Raw genomic sequence first — 20,441 nt, forward strand, 5'->3', positions numbered from 1 at the left:
CCCATTTTCAGTTTTGCCCTTCAAATATTTCCTCTTCTCATTCCCTAACCTCATCAATCATTGACCTAGCTCCAATGACATACATGTATACAAACAACTAACAAATGGGCAAAATTTGAAATAAACTATTGGGAGGGTTAACCAAATTTTTCAATATACATAACAAAATTACAAGTATCGTTAATCTGAATAATTTTAACAATATTTATACGACATTCACTTGGTTAAACGTATATAAGTTGCATGGAAGGAAGAATCCCTGTGCACACCGTAGTCAAAGTCCGCAGCACAGCTGGATGAGCCAGGTTGCCGTCTTTGACTTCTCTTAGCCCACCATGACCCAGCCCAAAAACCACTTGCCTACAACGATAACGTCTTCAAAATCCTATAAATATTCAGTTGCGCAAAGCCTCTTTTCATCATTACTACCAAAACACATTGATCACTACATCCAATTCCAAATGGTTCTCTCCTCCAATTTTCTTCTTTTATGTTCTCTTCTCTTCTTTATATCTTCCACCATAGCCCAAACTTCTTTTCGTCCCAAAGCCCTTGTTCTTCCGGTCTCTAAAGATACCGCCACTCTTCAATATGTTACCCACATCAACCAACGAACCCCTTTGGTCCCCGTAAAATTACTTGTTGATCTCGGTGGTAATTTTCTTTGGGTTGATTGCGAAAAAGATTTTGTGTCATCTTCATATAAACCCGCCCGTTGTGGTTCAGCTCAGTGCTCTCTCGCTAGCTCTAAAGCTTGCGGAGGTAACATATGTGGTCTTGGCCCCGATAACCCTGTCACATATGTGGGCACACATGGTGATTTAGGCCAAGATATCTTGTCTCTTCAATCCACAAATGGGTTTAATCCTGGTAGGGTCGTTTCTGCGCCTAGTCTTATCTTCGTTTGTGGTGCAACTTTTCTCCTAGAAGGCCTTGCTAATGGTGTAACTGGTGTAGCCGTCCTTGGAAGTAGTAAAATTGGACTTCCTTCACAATTCGCTGCTACTTTCAGCTTCGATAGAAAATTCGCCGTTTGTTTGAGCTCCTCTTCAACTTCTAATGGTGTCATCTTTTTCGGTGATGGACCTTATGTTCTTCTTCCAAACGTTGATGTATCTAAGTCTCTTACCTACACCCCACTTTTCATCAACCCTGTCAGTACTGCCTCCGGTTACTTTCTAGGCGATCCTTCAGTGGAATACTTCATCGGTGTAACCACAATTAAAGTTAACGGAAAAGCTGTTCCGTTGAATTCCACATTGCTAACCATTGACAGTGTAGGGTTTGGTGGAACAAAGATAAGCACCGTTAATCCATACACAGTCATGGAAACTTCAATCTACAATGCTTTCATTTCAGCTTTTGTCAAAGAGATGGGAAACTTCACCAGAGTGACGCCGGTTGCACCTTTTGGGGCTTGTTTTAGCTCAAAAGGCATTGGCAGTACACGTGTTGGACCGGCTGTACCTCAAATCGATCTTGTTTTGCAAAGTAAAAGCGTGATTTGGAGTATTTATGGAGCAAATTCTATGGTGCAGGTGAGCAAAGACGTGGTGTGCCTAGGGTTTGTGGATGGAGGGGTGAACCCTAGAACTTCCATTGTTATTGGAGGGCATCAGCTGGAAGACAATCTTCTACAGTTTGATATAGCAACTTCAAGACTTGGGTTCAGTTCTTCGTTGCTGTTCCGGCAGACCACTTGTTCCAACTTCAACTTTACATCCAATTAATGCATACGGGACTTTATATTTATTGTACCTTTTAATCTGTCTGTCAGATTTTTTCTATGAATAAATGGTCATGGACCAATGGGCATTTTTAATTACTAAGCATAGAAAATCAGAACCTCAAATACAACTAAATATATAAAAAAAATAAAGTAGTTTTAATTACTTTACAAACATTTTTGTTTTTATTATTAATTACCAGTATTAAAAAATGTCCCCTGCCTCAGTGCTTCTTGTTTCATGTAGAAAACCACTTGTATTAAAAAACCACGCCTACGAGCCAGAGTATACAAAGTTGACTAGTTGACTGCGAGATATGGATTTGATCATATAATTTAGAAAATAAAATAATGGGGATTAGGACAAAGTTGGATTTGGTCAAGGTCAAAGGTTTGACAATTGACACATCAACATGAATATCTATACAAGCCCAGGTCGCCATGATGGACGTCTCCACCGCGCCGCGAGGCATATTTATGAATATAATATAGCCATCTCAGGTGAGGGTGCTAAAAAAATGTAAAAATCGAACCGAATCGAAAAACCGGTTAACTAAAAAAACAGTTCAGTTATGGTTCAAAAAATTCAAAAAACTGAATTTTCGGTTCGGTTACCGGTTCGGAAGAAATTAGAAACGGTTAACCGAAAACCGGTTTTCTAAACTGGTTTTTCAAATATATATATATATACCTAAACTAAAATAAATCTCTAATTCACTCAATCTAAAATCCCAACCCAAATTTTTTTTCTTAGTTCCCAATGTATTATCTATATTTACAATTAAATTTAGGATAAAATTTAAAAAAAAAAAAGTTTTATAAAAAAAAAAGGGAAAACCGGTTTTCCCTAAAACTGGTTCGGTTTCGGTTCGGGAATTTTCCCGAACCAAAAATCCAGTTCGGTTTAGAAAAGCCGGTTAACCGCTTTTGAAGTCCCCTAATCTCAGGAGTACATCTACGGACTATGGTACTACTGTGTATCATGTCACTTGTACTATCAAATTCATATATTGTTGTCACATAGATTTTTTAATTATTAATTATTAATCATTTTAATAAAATAATATTACAATTACAATTCAATTTCACAAGTTTTCTCTTACAATCTCGTCGTGATAGTTTATAATTAGTTAGCTCGTAAATGGGTCTCGTTTGCTCGCTATGAGTCCTGTCTGTCCAATTACGAATTGACTAATTGCAAGTTGTCATATCGAGATTGTAAAAAAAAGTTTATAAAATTGGACTGTGAGTCAATATTTATTGTTTTAGTGGTAAAGATTTGGTAGAGAAAAAATATTTATAAGTGGTGTAAATATAGTGATGGATAACACGAGTAATTGTCGATTTCGCTAATAATTTTCTCTCTGGGTCATTTGTGAAAGCGGTTTCGTTTCATCTTCCTATAAACCGGCCCACTGTGGCTCAGCTTAGTGCTCTCTTGCTAGAGCTAGAGCTTGTGGATGTAACATATGTAGTATCGGCCTTGACAACCCCGCCACAATATGGGGCACAGATGGTCAACTAGGTCAAGATGTTGTATCTGTCCAATCCAGAAATGGGTTTAATCTTGGCAACGTGGTTTCGATGCCAAACTTCATCTTTACCTGTGCTCCAAATTTTATTGCAAATGGCCTTGCCACCGGTGTTACGGTTGTTGTCGGCCTTGCACGGGGTAAAGTTGGGCTTCCTTCTCATCAGTTTGCCGCTGCATTTACCTTTGATAGAAAATTCGCCATTTGCTTGATCTCTTCTTCAAGTTCTAACGGTGTCATCATTTTTGGTGATGGAGCTTATGTTCTTCTTGATGCCTCTAAGTCTCTCACCTATACCCCACTTCTCATTAATCTTGTGGCAACGACCAGTGGTTTCTTTCTAGGCGACGAATCGGTGGAATACTTCATCGGTGTAACCTCCATTAAAGTGAGTGGAAAAGTTGTTCCATTAAATACATCATTGTTATCTATTGGATAAAGGTGAGCACTCATGATGGATTAACCAAAACGGCGTGTGATGTGGAAACTGCCAAAGGTAGTTTTTCGATAACCGTCGCTCATATATAAAGAAAAGTTTATTCTTTAAAAAAAAAATACATACACTCTCTCTCTCTCTGTGAAAATAGTTAAAGGAAAAACTCTACAATAGTTTTCTCTCCAGATTCAATTTTTGCTTCAGAGTTAAGGAGAAGAGGTATTTATGCTGTGTAAATACATTGTAATTCGTTTATGTAAAAAATGTGATTGCAATGAGTGACTATGAACATGATCTTGGGATTACTTTAGAATATTTGTTATTCTGATTTTTTTTTCTACAATGGTATCAGAGTCGTGGTTTATATTGTTTTAAATTCGTACTATTATGTTAAAGCATGTTGCTTGTTACTTAAATGCAGTTATGAAATTTTAATGTTTGTGCGTAAAAAGTTGTCTTTCTAGTAATGATAATTAGATTATTAGATTCCTTATGAAATAATGAAGAAAATGGCTTTTGAATCATAAAAAACGGAGTTAAAATATCTTAGTTATGCCTCTTTAAAGTTTCGGGTTTTGTATGGGTTGATTTCCGGGTCGGGTACCAAGTTACAGACCCGGACAGAGGTAGAAGATGACAAGGACCGACAAGTCGATTTAATTTCAGCCTTATAAATGACTTGTCATTTGTTTTACTCTTTTTAATAATAAAAAAACAATGAAAACCAATGCGGGTGGTGAGAGTAAATTCGCGTTTTATACGCGAATTATACGCCCAGCCGTATAATTCGGGTATAAAACTCGAATTCCTAGATTCTATAAGCACAGTTGAATTATACACGAATTATATGCCCTAACTGTATAATTCTCATATAATTCCCGTATAATTTGGTCGTATTTTTTAAAATAAAATTTTGTTATTTAATGAGCCAAAACGACGTCGTTTTAGGTGAAATTTGATCAAAACGACGTCGTTTTATGCTTAGTCTCTTTTTACTCAAAGCGACGTCAGTCTCTTTTTGGCGCCCTCTTCCTCTCTTCTTCTCTTTTCTGCGCCCACCTCCTCTCTCCTTCTGTTTTTTGGCGTCCTCTTCCTCTCTTCTTCTCTTTTCTGCGCCCGCCTCCTCTCTCCTTCTGTTTTTTGGGGCCCTCTTCCTCTCTTTTTTTTGTGCCCTCTTCCTCTCTTCTTCTCTTTTTTGGCGTCTCTACCTCTCTTCCTCTTCAAATATTCTTCAACAAACACCACTCTTCGTCTTATCTTCATCTTCTTCAATTTAATGACAAATAAAATTGTTTGTTTTATTTAATAATTGGTCCGCTTCTATAATATTTGTAATAATTGATTACGAATCAAATAATATATTTTTTATAAACTAAAATATTGTAATTAAAAAAGATATAAATCATACACCTATAAGGAAAAATAGAGAATGATTAATTCAATGATCATAAAAAGTATTAAAATTAGGATTAATATTGTCATATTTTTCAAAACGTATTATTGACAATATACCGCATTAAACCCATATATACCCGTACCGTATTTTTCACGTATTTGAATTTTAAAGCCAAATTTTTATAAACGTATTTTTCACCGTTTGCCGTATCATTCCCGTACCGTTTTTTTACCGTACCCGTATTTACTAACTATGGGTGAAACTTGAACCCAAGTCTCCAGAATAAAGCCCAACTCCCTAACCACTGAGCTACGTTTTGATTTGTGTTAGCCATACTTACAACCCTATATATTCATCTCCGGCCCAACCCAAAAACCAAAATAAAATGGGTCAAGTTGGCCTGCGGATTTGACCCAGTACATCAAACGGGTTAGTCAAACCCGGTAATGGTCAAACTCGGTCAACCCCGACCCATATGGCCAAACAGGTTAGTCAAACCCGATCAACGCCCGACCCATAAGGTCAAACAAAGTTAACAGGTCAAATCGGGTCAAAATTGACCAGGTTAAAGGTGAAACAGGTCAAATCGACCCAAATTCAGTGTGAGGCGCGTGGAGAACCCTAACCGGCGAGTGCAAGCGCATGAGGGCGCGTGAAGTGTTATAAATTTTTTTTTTCTTTGCTGTAATGAATAAAATGCATACTTGGTATGTTATTATGAGTCAAATTTTTTTATTAAGCCATACACACGTATGTATATTATTTATCAAATATAGTCAACCTTTATTTGATAAATAAATAGTTTTTTTTTGTATTTGTTACAGAAAAATGTTACGTTATAGACGTGCAATGGCTGCTAGAACACCCGCTCAAAAGGAAAGGGTTATGAACATGATTAGAACTCTACAAACTCATAGCTTAATATTAAGAGACACAAAGGATGAGTTGGTGCAACTTGTAAATCATTTCATTCATGTGAATGAAAATATTCAAGAAATTGTCTAGATAGGGGGATTAAAGGAAGATGAGTTGAAATATAAAGTCCTTAGAGAGACTCTTGGTTACCCTAGTCTCGTTGGTCTCCTTGATCTGGTTTGGAACAAGCTGAAAGTTCAAAACCTTAAAAATGACAATAAAGATTATCGATGTTTAGTCAACAACTACATCAAGGAGTACATAGATTGGGGTGCCAAAAAGACGGTCGATGCATCTATAGGAGTCTCCACTCGTAAAGAACATCACAAGAAATTGGGAGTTCCCTTGCCTAGGGTTAATTACAAGTTAGATAAAGACCTTAGGATAAAGATTATCAGATCCTTCCCGGTTTATGGAATGTGGCAGTACAGTTAGTTTTTTTTGGAAATTGTTTGTTTTAATTTCACTACATCTTGAATTCTATTTACATAATGGAATTATTTTTATTTTTTATTAAAATTTAAATTTTTATGTGAATTTATGTTAAATTATACTTATATGATTGTGTCTTAATATTATTTTAGAATTGCAATTAATTATATCTATGATAATTGGAAATTGGAATTTTGGATGATGATTGTTGACATTGTTAACTTTTGATTCCAAATCTAATATACAATTATTATTGGTATAATTAATTAAATAAATATGTATGTTCCGAGCATTGAATAACATGCATTATCCAATGTGTAATTTTTTTAAAAATGGCATCTGCATCTAAGAACATTGTCGTCGAACTTAATAAAGGAGAAAAATTTAATAGCAAAAATTATGAGATATGGAGCATGAAAATCCAATATGTCTTGGAAGAACAAGAGGTTCTTGAAGCTATTACCACGACCATGAAAAAATCTAAAGAAGAAGTCACGGCTCAACATAGAAGAGACCGTGCAGCTTATGACATGTGGAAGAAGAAGAATTCCACTGCTCGCATCACTTTGTTGAGCAGCATAGACAATGATCTCATAAAAAAGTACCGAGATTACGAATTAGCAAAGGACATGTGGTCCGCCCTTGCTACAAAGTTTGGCGGTACGTCCATTCCCAAACTCCGGTCACTTACTATCAAGTTTGGCACATATAAGAAAAAGCCTGAACATACTATGAGAGTACACTTACGGCACTTGTCAAACATGATTAGTGAGTTGAGAGATGCAGGTCATGTCCTAACTGATGAACAACAGGTTCAAGCTGTCATAAGATCATTGCCTCAAAATTGGGAACACGGGAAAATACACCTTACCACAATGAGGGCATCAGAAATTTAGAAGATGCCACACGACATTTGGAACTGGAAGAAGATTGCCTTAATGTGAGTAAGGCAAATACTGATGTGTATATGACTGGTTCCAATTCACATGGTGGGAAGGGATTTAAACGTAAATTCCAAGGTGGATCCCAAAGAAATTGCAGTAATGATAAGGCTCAAGGGAAGAAGAGAAAGTTTTTTAAACACGGAAAAGGAAAACATCCTGCCAGGAAGAGAAACATGACAAATGTGAAATGCTATAACTGTGGCAACAAGGGACATTATGCTCGCAATTGTAGCAAGCCGAAGAAGGTAAATTACTTGTTTGCACAAGTAAGTTATATAAATGTTTTCAGTTCTGTTTTTCTAACTTAATCTTATCCTTTGTGGACTGTAGATTTAGCAGTAATAGACCACATAGTGAAAGATAGGAGTGCTTTCGTGGAGTTTCGAAGAATACCACGGGAATCAAAATGGATATATATAGGTAACAATTCAAAAGTGGAAGTTAAAGGGATCAGCACATGCAAAATGATCGTGCATGGTGGTCGAATCCTATACCTACATGACATGTTATATGCACCCGATATTCGTTGAAATTTGATTTCCGTGTTAGAACTTATTAAACTTGGTTTTAATTTAAACTTTTCCAGTACTGGTGTCCATTTATTTTTGGACACAACATACTATGGTTGTGGTTATATTTCTGATGGTTTTATAGTACTTGACATTGCTCATAATTATAGTAATGTTTGTTTTTCCTTCATTACATCTTCCAATAATGATGATGTGAATATATGACATACACAACTTGGCCATATTGGCTAACAACGAATGAATATACTAGCAAGATAAGGCTTGTTAGGATCCTTAACAAAAGTAGAATTGACTACTAGTGAACATTGCCTAGCTGGAAAAACAGGAAGAAAACCATTTGGAAAAGCGATAAGAGTTGAAGTTCTATTGCAACTAATTCATTTTGACATATGTGCTCCAATGAATGTGAGGGCTAGACATGGGGCTGCTTATTTCATCACATTTATAGATAATTTTACTCGATATGGTTATGTTTTTTTATTTCTCAAAAATCAAAAGCTTTATAATGCTTTCAGAAGTTTAAAAACTTAGTTGAGAATCAATTAGACAAAAAGATAAAAGTTCTACGAACTGATTAAGGTCGTGAATATTTATTTTATCAGTTCAGAAATTTTTGTGATGAAATGGGAATAGAACGTCAATTAACTATTCCAAGAACTCTGCAACAAAATGGTGTTACAGAACGAAGAAATAGAACCCTACTTGAGATGATGAGGTCTATGATGGCACAAGCAAACTTGCCCATCACCTTTTGGGGTGATGCCTTATTGACTGCCACATATATCCTCAATTGAGTACCCTCCAAATCTATTACTACTACATCATATGAGTTATGGACAAATCGGAGATCCGATTTGAGTCTCTTAAAGCCATGGGGATGCCTATGTTCATAATCATTCCCATAAATATGGAAAATTAGGTCTAAGGGGGAAGAAATGTATCTTCATAAGATACTCAGAACATTCATACGTCTTCATAGGAAAACAAGAAAGGGGTAGCATCATTGAGTTTGAATCACGAGATGTCACATTCTTAGAAACCGATTTTCCTAAGAAGGGAGAGATAGGTCAATACTTGTTTCTATATGAAACACAAGACCAAGGCAATTTTGTTGCCGACAATCAGTTGGTTATACTACATCCCAGTGGGAGCAATATGGAAGTTGATGAATGAGTTTCAAATCTTCCATCATTCTCCACTGACGATCCAACTATGATAGCTGGTCCAAGTGGGAGTAACACCAATCAATCTCTAATAAGTCGATCAAACAGGAAACAAGTTCCACGTTGACGATTTGAGATTGAGGGGGAAATTTTTCTAGTTACTCCACAAGATGAAGAAGAGCCAACGAATTTAAATGAGGCTCTCAATTGCCCTTCTAAGGAAAAATGGATGAAAGCAATGGAAGAAGAATTGGAGTCTATGAAATCAAACCAAGTATGGGAATTGGTTGATTTACCAAAAGGACGCAAAGCCATTGTCAAATCGGGTCAAATTGACTAGGTTAAAGGTGAAACGGTCAAGTCGACCCGAATTCAGTGTGAGCGCGTGGAGAACCCTGATCGGCCCGTGCAGCGCGTGACTACTCTGGGTGGCCGTGAGAGCGCGTGAAGTGTTTAAATTTTTTTTTTCTTTTGTAAGAATAAAATGCATACTTGGTGTTTGTATTATGAGTCAAATTTTGTTATTAAGCATACACAGTATATATTATTTATCAAATATATCAACCTTTATTTGATAAATAAATAGTTTTTTTTTTTATTTGTTACAGAAAAATGTTACGTTAAGACGTGCAATGGCTGCTAGAACACCCTCCAAAAGGAAAGGGTTATGAACATGATTAGAACTCTACAACACATCTCTTAATATTAAGAACACAAGGATGAGTTGGTGCAACTTGTAAATCATTCATTCATGTGAATGAAAATTCAGGAATTGTCTAGATAGGGGGATTAAGAAGATGAGTTGAAATAAAAGTCCTTAGAGAGACTCTTGGTTACCTTAGTCTCGTTGTCTCCTTGATCTGGTTTGGAACAAGCTGAAGTTCAAAACCTTAAATGACAATAAAGATTATCGACATTTAGTCACACTACATCAAGGAGTACATAGATTGGGGTGCCAAAAAGACGTTGGTGCATCTATAGAGTCCTCCATGTAAGAAACATCACAAAAATGGAAGTTCCTTGCCTAGGGTTAATTACAAGTTAGATAAAGACCTTAGGATAAGATTATCAATCCTTCTCGGTTTTGGAATGTGGCAGTACGTTAGTTTTTTTTGGAAATTGTTTGTTTTAATTTCACTACATTTGAATTCTATTTACATAATGGAATTATTTTTATTTTTTATAAAATTTAAATTTTTGTGAATTTATGTTAATTATACTTATTGATTGTGTCTTAATATTATTTTAGAATTGCAATTAATTATATCTATGATAATTGGAGATTAGATTTGGTGATGATTGTTGACATTTTAACTTTGATTCCAAATCTAATATACAATTATTATTGATATAATTAATTAATATATGTATGTTCTGAGCATTGAATAACATGCATATCCAATGTGTAATTTTTTAAAAATGGCATCTGCATCTAAGAACATTTGTCGCCGAACTTAATAAAGAGAAAAATTTAATGGCAAAATTATGAGATATGGAGCTTGAAAATCCAATATCTTTGAAGAACAAGAGGTTCTTGAAGCTCTTAACCACTGTAAGTCAATATTTATTGTTTTAGTGGTAAAGATTTGGTAGAGAAAAAATATTTATAAGTGGTGTAAATATATTGATGGATAACACGAGTAATTGTCGATTTCGCTGATAATTTTCTCTCTGGGTCATTTGTGAAAGCGGTTTCGTTTCATCTTCCTATAAACCGGCCCACTGTGGCTCAGCTTAGTGCTCTCTTGCTAGAGCTAGAGCTTGTGGATGTAACATATGTAGTATCGGCCTTGACAACCCCGCCACAAAATGGGGCACAGATGGTCAACTAGGTCAAGATGTTGTATCTGTCCAATCCAGAAATGGGTTTAATCTTGGCAACGTGGTTTCGATGCCAAACTTCATCTTTACCTGTGCTCCAAATTTTATTGCAAATGGCCTTGCCACTGGTGTTACGGTTGTTGCCAGCCTTGCACGAGGTAAAGTTGGGCTTCCTTCTTATTAGTTTGCCGCTGCATTTACCTTTGATAGAAAATTCGCCATTTGCTTGATCTCTTCTTCAAGTTCTAACGGTGTCATCATTTTTGGTGATGGAGCTTATGTTCTTCTTGATGCCTTTAAGTCTCTCACCTATACCCCACTTCTCATTAATCTTGTGGCAACGACTAGTGGTTTCTTTCTAGGCGACGAATCGGTGGAATACTTCATATGTGTAACCTCCATTAAAGTGAGTGGAAAAGTTGTTCCATTAAATACATCATTGTTATCTATTGGATAAAAATGAGCACCCATGATGGATTAACTCAAACAGCGTGTGAAGTGGAAACTGCCAAATGCAGTTTTTCGATAACCGCCGCTCATATATAAAGAAAAGTTTTTTCTTTAAAAAAAAAAATACACACACGCTCTCTCTCTCTAAAAATAGTTAAAGGAAAAACTCTACAATAGTTTTCTCTCCAGATTCGACTTTTGCTTTAGAGTTAAGGAGAAGGGGTATTTATGCTGTGTAAATATATTGTCATTCGTTTATGTAAAAAATGTGATTGCAATGAGTGACTATGAACATGATCTTGGGATTAGTTTAGAATATTTGTTATTCTGATTTTTTTTCCTACAATGGTATCAGAGCCGTGGTTTATATACTATTATGTTAAAGCATGTTGCTTATTACTTAAATGCAGTTCTGAAATTTCAATTTTTGTGCGTAAAAAGTTGTCTTTCTGGTAATGATAATTAGATTATTAGATTCTTTATGAAATTATGAAGAAAATGGCTTTTGAATCATAAAAAACGGAGTTAAAATGACTTAGTTATGCCTCTTTAAAGTTTCAGGTTTTGTATGGGTTGATTTCTGGGTCGGCTACCAAGTTGCAAACTCGGACAGAGGTAGAAGATGACAAGGACCGACAAGTCGTTTTAATTTCAGCCTTATAAATGACTTGTCATTTGTTTTACTCTTTTTAATAAAAAAAAAAACGATGAAAACCAATGTGGGTGGTGAGAGTAAATTCGCGTTTTATACGCCCAGCCGTATAATTCAGGTATAAAACGTGAATTCCTGGATTCTATAAGCACAGCCAAATTATAAGCGAATTATATGCCCTAACCGTATAATTCTCGTATAATTTGGCCGTATTTTTTAAAATAAAATTTTGTTATTTAATGAGCCAAAACGATGTCGTTTTAGGTGAAATTTGATCAAAACGACGTCATTTTATGCTTAGTCTCTTTTTACTCAAAGGGACGTCAGTCTCTTTTTGGCGCCCTCTTCCTCTCTTTTCTGCACCCGCCTCCTCTCTCCTTCTGTTTTTTGGCACCCTCTTCCTCTCTTTTTTTGTGCCCTCTTCCTCTCTTCTTCTCTTTTTTGGCGTCTCTACCTCTCTTCCTCTTCAACTATTCTTCAACAAACACTACTCTTCGTCTTATCTTCTTCTTCTTCTTCAACTTAATGACAAATAAAACTGTTTGTTTTATTTAATAATTGGTCCGCTTCTATAATATTTGTAATAGTTGATTACGAATCAAATAATATATTTTTTTATAAACTAAAATATTGTAATTAAAAAAGATATAAATCATACACCTATAAGGAAAAATAGAGAATGATTAATTCAATGATCATAAAAAGTATTAAAATCAAGATTAATATTGCCATATTTTTCAAAACGTATTATTGACAATATACTGTATTAAACCCATATATACCCGTATCGTATTTTTTTCGTATTCGAATTTTAAAGCCGAATTTTTATAAACGTATTTTTCACCGTTTTCTGTATCATTCCCGTACCCTTTTTTTACCGTACCCGTATTTACTAATTATGGGTGAGACTTGAACCCAAGTCTCCAGAATAAAGCCCAACTCTCTAACCACTGGGCTACGTTTTGATTTGTGTTAGCCATACTTACAAACCCTATATGTTCATCTCCAACCCAACCTAAAAACGAACATAAAATGGGTTAAGTTGGCCCGCGGATTTGACCCAGTACATCAAACGGGTTAGTCAAACCTGATCAACGCTCGACCCATAAGGTCAAACAAAGTCAACGAGTCAAATCGGGTCAAAATTGACTAGGTTAAAGGTGAAACGGGTCAAGTCGACCCGAATTCAGTGTGAGGCGCGTGGAGAACCCTGATCGGCCCGTGCAAGCGCGTGACTACTTCTGGGTGGCGCGTGAGAGCGCGTGAAGTGTTCTAAATTTTTTTTTCTTTGTTGTAAAGAATAAAATGCATACTTGGTGTGTTATTATGAGTCAAATTTTGTTATTAAGTCATACACACGTATATATATTATTTATCAAATATAGTCAACCTTTATTTGATAAATAAATAGTTTTTTTTTTTTTTATTTGTTACAGAAAAATGTTACGTTATAGACGTGCAATGGCTGCTAGAACACCCGCTCAAAAGGAAAGGGTTATGAACATGATTAGAACTCTACAAACTCACAGCTTAATATTAAGAGACACAGAGGATGAGTTGGTGCAACTTGTAAATCATTTCATTCATGTGAATAAAAAGATTCAGGAAATTGTCTAGATAGGGGGATTAAAGGAAGATGAGTTGAAATACAAAGTCCTTAGAGAGACTCTTGGTTACCTTAGTCTCGTTGGTCTCCTTGATCTGGTTTGGAACAAGCTGAAGTTCAAAACCTTAAAGATGACAATAAAGATTATCGACATTTAGTCAACAACTACATCAAGGAGTACATAGATTGGGGTGCCAAAAAGACGGTTGGTGCATCTATAGGAGTCTCCACATGTAAAGAACATCACAAGAAACTGGAAGTTTCCTTCCCTAGGGTTAATTACAAGTTAGATAAAGACCTTAGGATAAGGATTATCAGATCCTTCTCGGTTTATGGAATGTGGCAGTACACTTAGTTTTTTTTGGAAATTGTTTGTTTTAATTTCACTACATGTTGAATTCTATTTACATAATGGAATTATTTTTATTTTTTATTAAAATTTAAATTTTTATGTGAATTTATGTTGAATTATACTTATATGATTGTGTCTTAATATTATTTTAGAATTGCAATTAATTATATCTATGATAATTGGAGATTAGAATTTTGGTTGATGATTGTTGACATTATTAACTTTCGATTCCAAATCTAATATACAATTATTATTGATATAATTAATTAAATATATGTATGTTCTGAGCATTGAATAACATGCATTATCCAATGTGTAATTTTTTAAAAATGGCATCTGCATCTAAGAACATTGTCGCCGAACTTAATAAAGCAGAAAAATTTAATGGCGAAAATTATGAGATATGGAGCTTGAAAATCCAATATGTCTTTGAAGAACAAGAGGTTCTTGAAGCTCTTACCACGACCATGAAAAAACCTAAAGAAGGAGTCATGGCTCAACATAGAAGAGACCATGTAGCTTATGACATGTGGAAGAAGAAGAATTTCATTGCTCGTATCACTTTGTTGAGTAGCATAGACAATGATCTCATAAAAAAGTATCAGGATTACGAATTAGCAAAGGACATGTGGTCCGCCCTTGCTACAAAGTTTGACGGTACGTCCATTCCCAAACTCCGGTCACTCACTATCAAGTTTGGCACATATAAGAAAAAGCCTGAACATACTATGAGAGTACACTTACGACACTTGTCAAACATGATTAGTGAGTTGAGAGATGCAGGTCATGTCCTAACTGATGAACAACAGGTTCAAGCTGTCATAAGATCATTGCCTCAAAATTGGGAACACGGGAAGATACACCTTACCCACAATGAGGACATCAGAAATTTAGAAGATGCCACACGACATTTGGAACTGGAAGAATACCGCCTTAATGCGAGTAAGGCAAATACTAATGTGTATATTACTGGTTCTAGTTCACATGGTTGGAAGGGATTTAAACGTAAATTCCAAGGTGGATCCCAAAGAAAAGGCAATATTGATAAGGCTCAAAGGAAGAAGAGAAAGTTTTTTAAATACTAAAAAGGAAAACATCCTGCCAGGAAGAGAAACATGGCAAATGTGAAATGCTATAACTGTGGCAACAAGGGACATTATGCTCGCAATTATAGCAAGCCGAAGAAGGTAAATTACTTGTTTGCACAAGTAAGTTATATAAATGTTTCCAGTTCTGTTTTTCTATCTGAATCTCATCTTTTGTGGACTGTAGATTCAGTAGCAATAGACCACATAGCAAAAGATATGAGTACTTTCGTGGAGTTTCAACGAATACCACGGGAATCAAAATGTATATATATAGGTAACAATTCAAAAGTGGAAGTTAAAGGGATTGGCACATGCAAAATGATCGTGCGTGGCGGTCGAATCCTATACCTACATGACGTGTTATATGCACCCGATATTCGTCGAAATTTGATTTCCGTGTTAGAACTTATTAAACTTGGTTTTAATTTAAACTTTTCTAGTACTAGTGTCTATTTATTTTTGGACACAACATACTATGGTTGTGGTTATATTTCTGATGGTTTTATAGTACTTGACATTGCTCATAATTATAGTCATGTTTGTTTTTCCTTCATTACATCTTCCAATAATGATGATGTGAATATATGGCATACACAACTTGGCCATATTGGCCAACAACGAATGAATATACTAGCAAGAAAAGGCTTGTTAGGATCCTTAACAAAAGTAGACTTAACTACTTGTGAACATTGCCTAGCTAGAAAAACAACAAGAAAACCATTTGGAAAAGCAATAAGAGTTGAAGTTCCATTGTAATTAATTCATTCTGACATATGTGGTCCAATGAATGTGAGGGCTAGACATGGGGCTGTTTATTTCATCACATCTATAGATGATTTCACTCGATATGGTTATATTTTTTTGATTTCTCAAAAATCAAAAGCTTTAGAATGCTTTCAGAAGTTTAAAAACTTAGTTGAGAATCAATTAAACAAAAAGATAAAAGTTCTACGAATCGATCAAGGTCGTGAATATTTATCTTATCAGTTCATTAATTTTTGTGATGAAATGGGAATAGAACGTCAATTAACTATTCCAAGAACTCTGCAACAAAATGGTGTTGCAGAACGAAGAAACAGAACCTTACTTGAGATGATGAGGTCTAAGATGGCACAAGCAAACTTGTTCATCACCTTTTGGGGTGATGCCTTATTGATTGCCACATATATCCTCAATTGAGTACCCTCCAAATCTATTACTACTATACCATATGAGTTATGGACAAATCGAAAACCCGATTTAAGTCTCCTAAAGTCATGGGGATGTGCTACCTATGTTCATGATCATTCTCATAAATATGGAAAATTAGGTCCAAGGGGGAAGAAATGTATCTTCATAAGATACTTAGAACATTCAAAGGGATACGTTTTCATAGGAAAACAAGAAAATGGTAGCATCATTGAGTTTGAATCATGAGATATCACATTCTTAGAAACCGATTTTCCTAAGAAGGGCGAGATAGGTCAATACTTGTTTCTATATGAAACACAAGACCAAGGCAATTTTGTTGCTGACAATCAGTTGGTTATACTACATCCTAGTGGGAGCGATATGGAAGTTGATGAATTAGTTTCAAATCCTCCATCATTTCCACTGACGATCTAACTATGATAGCTGGTCCAAGTGGGAGTAACACCAATCAATCTCCAATAAGTCGATCAAACAGGAAACAAGTTCCACATCGACGATTTGAGATTGAGGGGGAAATTTTTCTAGTTACTCCACAAGATGAAAAAGAGCCAAGGAATGTAAATGAGGCTCTCAATTGCCCTTCTAAGGAAAAATGGATGAAAGCAATGGAAGAAGAATTGGAGTCTATGAAATCAAACCAAGTATGGGAATTGGTTGATTTACCAAAAGGACGCAAAGCCATTAGGAACAAGTGAGTTCTCAAAATCAAGCGTAAAGCTGATGGTAGTATTGAAAGATACAAAGCTTGCTTAGTCGCAAAGTGTTATACACAACAAGAAGGAATAGATTATGAAAAAAAAATTTCGCCTATTGTGCGGTTTACCTCAATCCGACTTATTCTAGCTATAGTTGTTAGCAACTTAGCATGGATCTTGAATTGCATCAAATGGATGTAAAGACTGTTTTTCTCAATGGAGAATTACAAGAAGAAATCTATATGAAACAACCAATAGGCTTTATTAGAGAAGGTCAAGAACATAAAGTGTGTAGACTTTTAAAGTCAATTTATGGCCTCAAGCAGTCCTCAAGACAATGGTATATTCGATTTCATAATGCGATAATGTCGTATGATTTCAAAATGATAAATAAAGATCACTGTGTATATACAAAGAGATCCAATAACAAATTTGTTATATTATCATTATATGTTTATGATATACTTATAGCTGTAAATGATAGGAATTTGTCAATGAAATCAAATGATGGTTATCATCTCATTTTGAGATGAAAGATATGGGTGAAGCTACATATATTCTTGGAGTCAAGATTTCAAGAGATTGCTCAAGAAAATTAGTATCTCTTTCACAAGAACCATACATTAAGAAAATTCTTGAACGATTTCATATGCAAGATTGTAAACCTATAGACAACGCTATCGCGAAAGATGAGACTTTAAGTCGTAAAATGTGTCCGAAGACTCCACGAGAAAAGGAACAAATGAAGAATGTTCCTTATACAAGTGCTATTGGAAGTCTCATGTACGCCATGATGTGCACTAGAGCCGACATCTGTTATGCCGTTGGGTTGGTAAGCAGATATCAGTCCGACCCAGGATAAACACATTGGAAAGTAGTGAAGAGAATCTTAAGATATCTAAAAAGAACAGCTGATTACTCATTATGTTATCAAGGAAAGGATTTACACTTGAGAGGCTACACCAATGCTGATTGGGGAGGAGATTTAGATGAAAGGAAATCAACTTCTGGATATGTTTTCTTACTAAATGGTGGGGCCATATCATGGAGCAGTAGGAAACAATCATGTATAGCCTTATCTACAATGGAGGCTGAGTTTGTAGCATTTTCAGCTACAGTGCAAAAAGTCATTTGGTTGAAATGGTTCATGAATCATCTAGGAATAATTAATGTTGCTATTGAACCAGTAAGAGTAAATTGTGATAGTCAAGCAGCAATAGCATACATTAAGGATCCCAAATATCATGGTAAAACGAAACACATAGATATCAAATATAATTTTGCGCGAGACTTGGTGGCACAAAAGGAGGTGAACATGAAGTACATATCTACGCATGACATGATTGCGGATCCATTTACAAAGCCTATACCAAGAGATACTTTCAATAGACATGTTAGATCTCTAGGCTTACGTAGGTGTTGAATGTACTCATACTTTGAGATTTCCCAAAATTGTTCACATTTGTCTTATCAATATTAAATAACAATATTGTCAATGTTCAATTTTGATTATTATGGAACATACATGAAGGAGTATATATATATACATATTAGTTATGTAAATATTATATACATCTATTTTGAAAAGCATGTCAGACAGTTAAAAGATTGGCCTTCTCACACAGGCAATCACCTCCATTACTTCGTAGGAATGGAGATGAGATGATTTTAGGTTTATTATCTAGGTGATAATAGAGAGTCAAGCTTAAAATGTTTAACGTCGCCTAAAAATAGAATTAAAATAATGTCATAATGAAATGTGACCATAGGTGATAAGTGATCACTTTATCTGTCTAATTGCCAGATTAGAGTTCTGATGAATTAAAAGTATGTAAAGTGAATTCAAGTTAGACATTAGGTATGTCTGAACTAAAATCTGTACAACATTTACAAGAAAAGAGACATGCACTGCATGGGAAAGGAGGAAATGCTGTAGCATGTGATTCATACCACATGTGCAAAACATTGACCAAAGGGGTAATGAAAGTCAAAATCTAAACTTTAACATTGTGTGAGACCCTGAGATTTTAAGAATAAAATCTCAAAGAATACCCTTATTACTCTATTTAGTTTCTTGAAAACCTCATTTAATGATTGTTATCTTAGAGTGTTACCAAAAGATTAAAATAAATTCAATTTGCTGGAATGTTTCTAAAAAAACAAGTTAACTGAAAGTTGCAAGAATCGAGAAAAGAGGAAGATTACGATTTTGAATTATCACACTATAATCATGTGTATTCATTGGTCGACCAATTATGTTTTACTTTTATGCAAAGACAAAATATAATTATGAATACAACAGATATTTATTATAAATGAGATTGTTAGAAAAAATGTGATAAGTAATCTAGGGTATTACATACAACATACAACCTAAGTTTCACAATTCGAGAAGTTATATATTCCTAACAGATATATGACTAATGTGCTCTCGAAGTATGCATGGTCACACGGCATATTTACTAAAGTATGAACCTTAAAGAAGCATAGAGAGAGATAGTCCCATCATGTGTGAATGAGAGATATTGGATAAGGGTGAGCACCCATGATGGATTAACCCAAACGGCGTGTGAAGTGGAAACTGCCAAAGGCAGTTTTTCGCTAACCGCGGCTCATATATAAAGAAAAGTTTTTTCTTTCAAAAAAAAAAAAATACACACACTCTCTCTCTATCAAAATAGTTAAAGGAAAAACTCTACAGTAGTTTTCTCTCCAGATTCAACTTTTGCTTTAGAGTTAAGAAGAAGAGGTATTTATGCTGTGTAAATTCATTGTAATTCGTTTATGTAAAAAATGTGACTACAATGGGTGACTATGAACATGATCTTGGGATTAGTTTAGAATATTTGTTATTCTGATTTTTTTTCCTACACTATCCATTGACAATGAAGGGTATGGTGGAACAAAAATCAGTACTAGCAATCCTTACACAGTCATGGAAACTTCAATCTACAACGCTTTTGTTTCAGCCTTTGTGACAAAGATGATAAACTTCACCAGAGTGACACAGGTTTCACCATTCAGTGCATGTTTTAGCTCGAAAGGCATTGGTAGTACACGTTTCGGACCTGCTGTGCATCAAATTTATCTTGCTTTGCAGAGTATGAGCGTGTATTGGAGTATTCATGGAGAAAACTCAATGGTGGAGGTGAGCAAAGACGTGGTATGCTTAGGTTTTGCTAATGGAGGGATGAACACTAGAACTTCCATTGTGATTCAAGGACATCAACTAGAATACAATCTTCTATCGTTTGATATAGCAACTTCGAGACTTGGGTTCCGCTCTTCCTTTCTGTCCCACCAAACCACTTGTCCGAACTTCAACTTTACATCCAATTAATAGCATCTAATGCATAGCTAGTTAGCCATAGATGATAATACATTAATTACGTAATTTTGTATGTTGGGTTATGAATAAATGGCCATGGACAGGTGATAAGAGCTTGAAAATACGTGTTTAGTTATTGATTTATTTAGAGAATTTGCGTGAAATTTAATTTAAATTACAAAAT

The 20,441-nt window shown here is 35.2% G+C and overlaps 2 protein-coding genes and 1 pseudogene across 2 annotated transcripts; all 3 read left to right on the forward strand.

The window, feature by feature from the left end:
* Positions 1 to 434: 434 nt before the first annotated feature.
* LOC116135035 (probable aspartic proteinase GIP2) lies at positions 435 to 1,829 on the forward strand. The gene has a single exon (XM_031420740.1). It carries the CDS (start codon positions 462 to 464, stop codon positions 1,728 to 1,730), a length of 1,269 nt encoding a protein of 422 aa, XP_031276600.1. The 5' UTR covers positions 435 to 461; the 3' UTR covers positions 1,731 to 1,829.
* A 1,481-nt stretch (positions 1,830 to 3,310) lies between these two features.
* Positions 3,311 to 6,440, forward strand: LOC116135056. The gene is made up of 2 exons (XM_031420758.1): positions 3,311 to 3,646; positions 6,096 to 6,440. The coding sequence occupies exons 1-2, from the start codon at positions 3,311 to 3,313 to the stop codon at positions 6,438 to 6,440; spliced, it is 681 nt and encodes a 226-aa protein (XP_031276618.1).
* Positions 6,441 to 10,566: 4,126 nt separating this feature from the next.
* LOC116135057 lies at positions 10,567 to 20,269 on the forward strand (annotated as a pseudogene).
* Positions 20,270 to 20,441: the final 172 nt, after the last annotated feature.

Source organism: Pistacia vera, unplaced genomic scaffold, assembly GCF_008641045.1.
Source record: "Pistacia vera cultivar Batoury unplaced genomic scaffold, PisVer_v2 Contig293, whole genome shotgun sequence".
Lineage (NCBI taxonomy): Eukaryota > Viridiplantae > Streptophyta > Magnoliopsida > Sapindales > Anacardiaceae > Pistacia > Pistacia vera.

What these genes read in the sequence shown, in the direction of transcription:
- LOC116135035 (XM_031420740.1), top strand. Translation starts at nt 462, where the DNA reads ATGGTTCTCTCCTCCAATTTTCTTCTTTTATGTTCTCTTCTCTTCTTT.
- LOC116135056 (XM_031420758.1), top strand. Translation starts at nt 3,311, where the DNA reads ATGCCAAACTTCATCTTTACCTGTGCTCCAAATTTTATTGCAAATGGC. An exon ending in TCGGTGTAACCTCCATTAAA is followed by an intron (nt 3,647 to 6,095) that starts GTGAGTGGAAAA and finishes GAAATTGTCTAG; the next exon opens with ATAGGGGGATTAAAGGAAGA.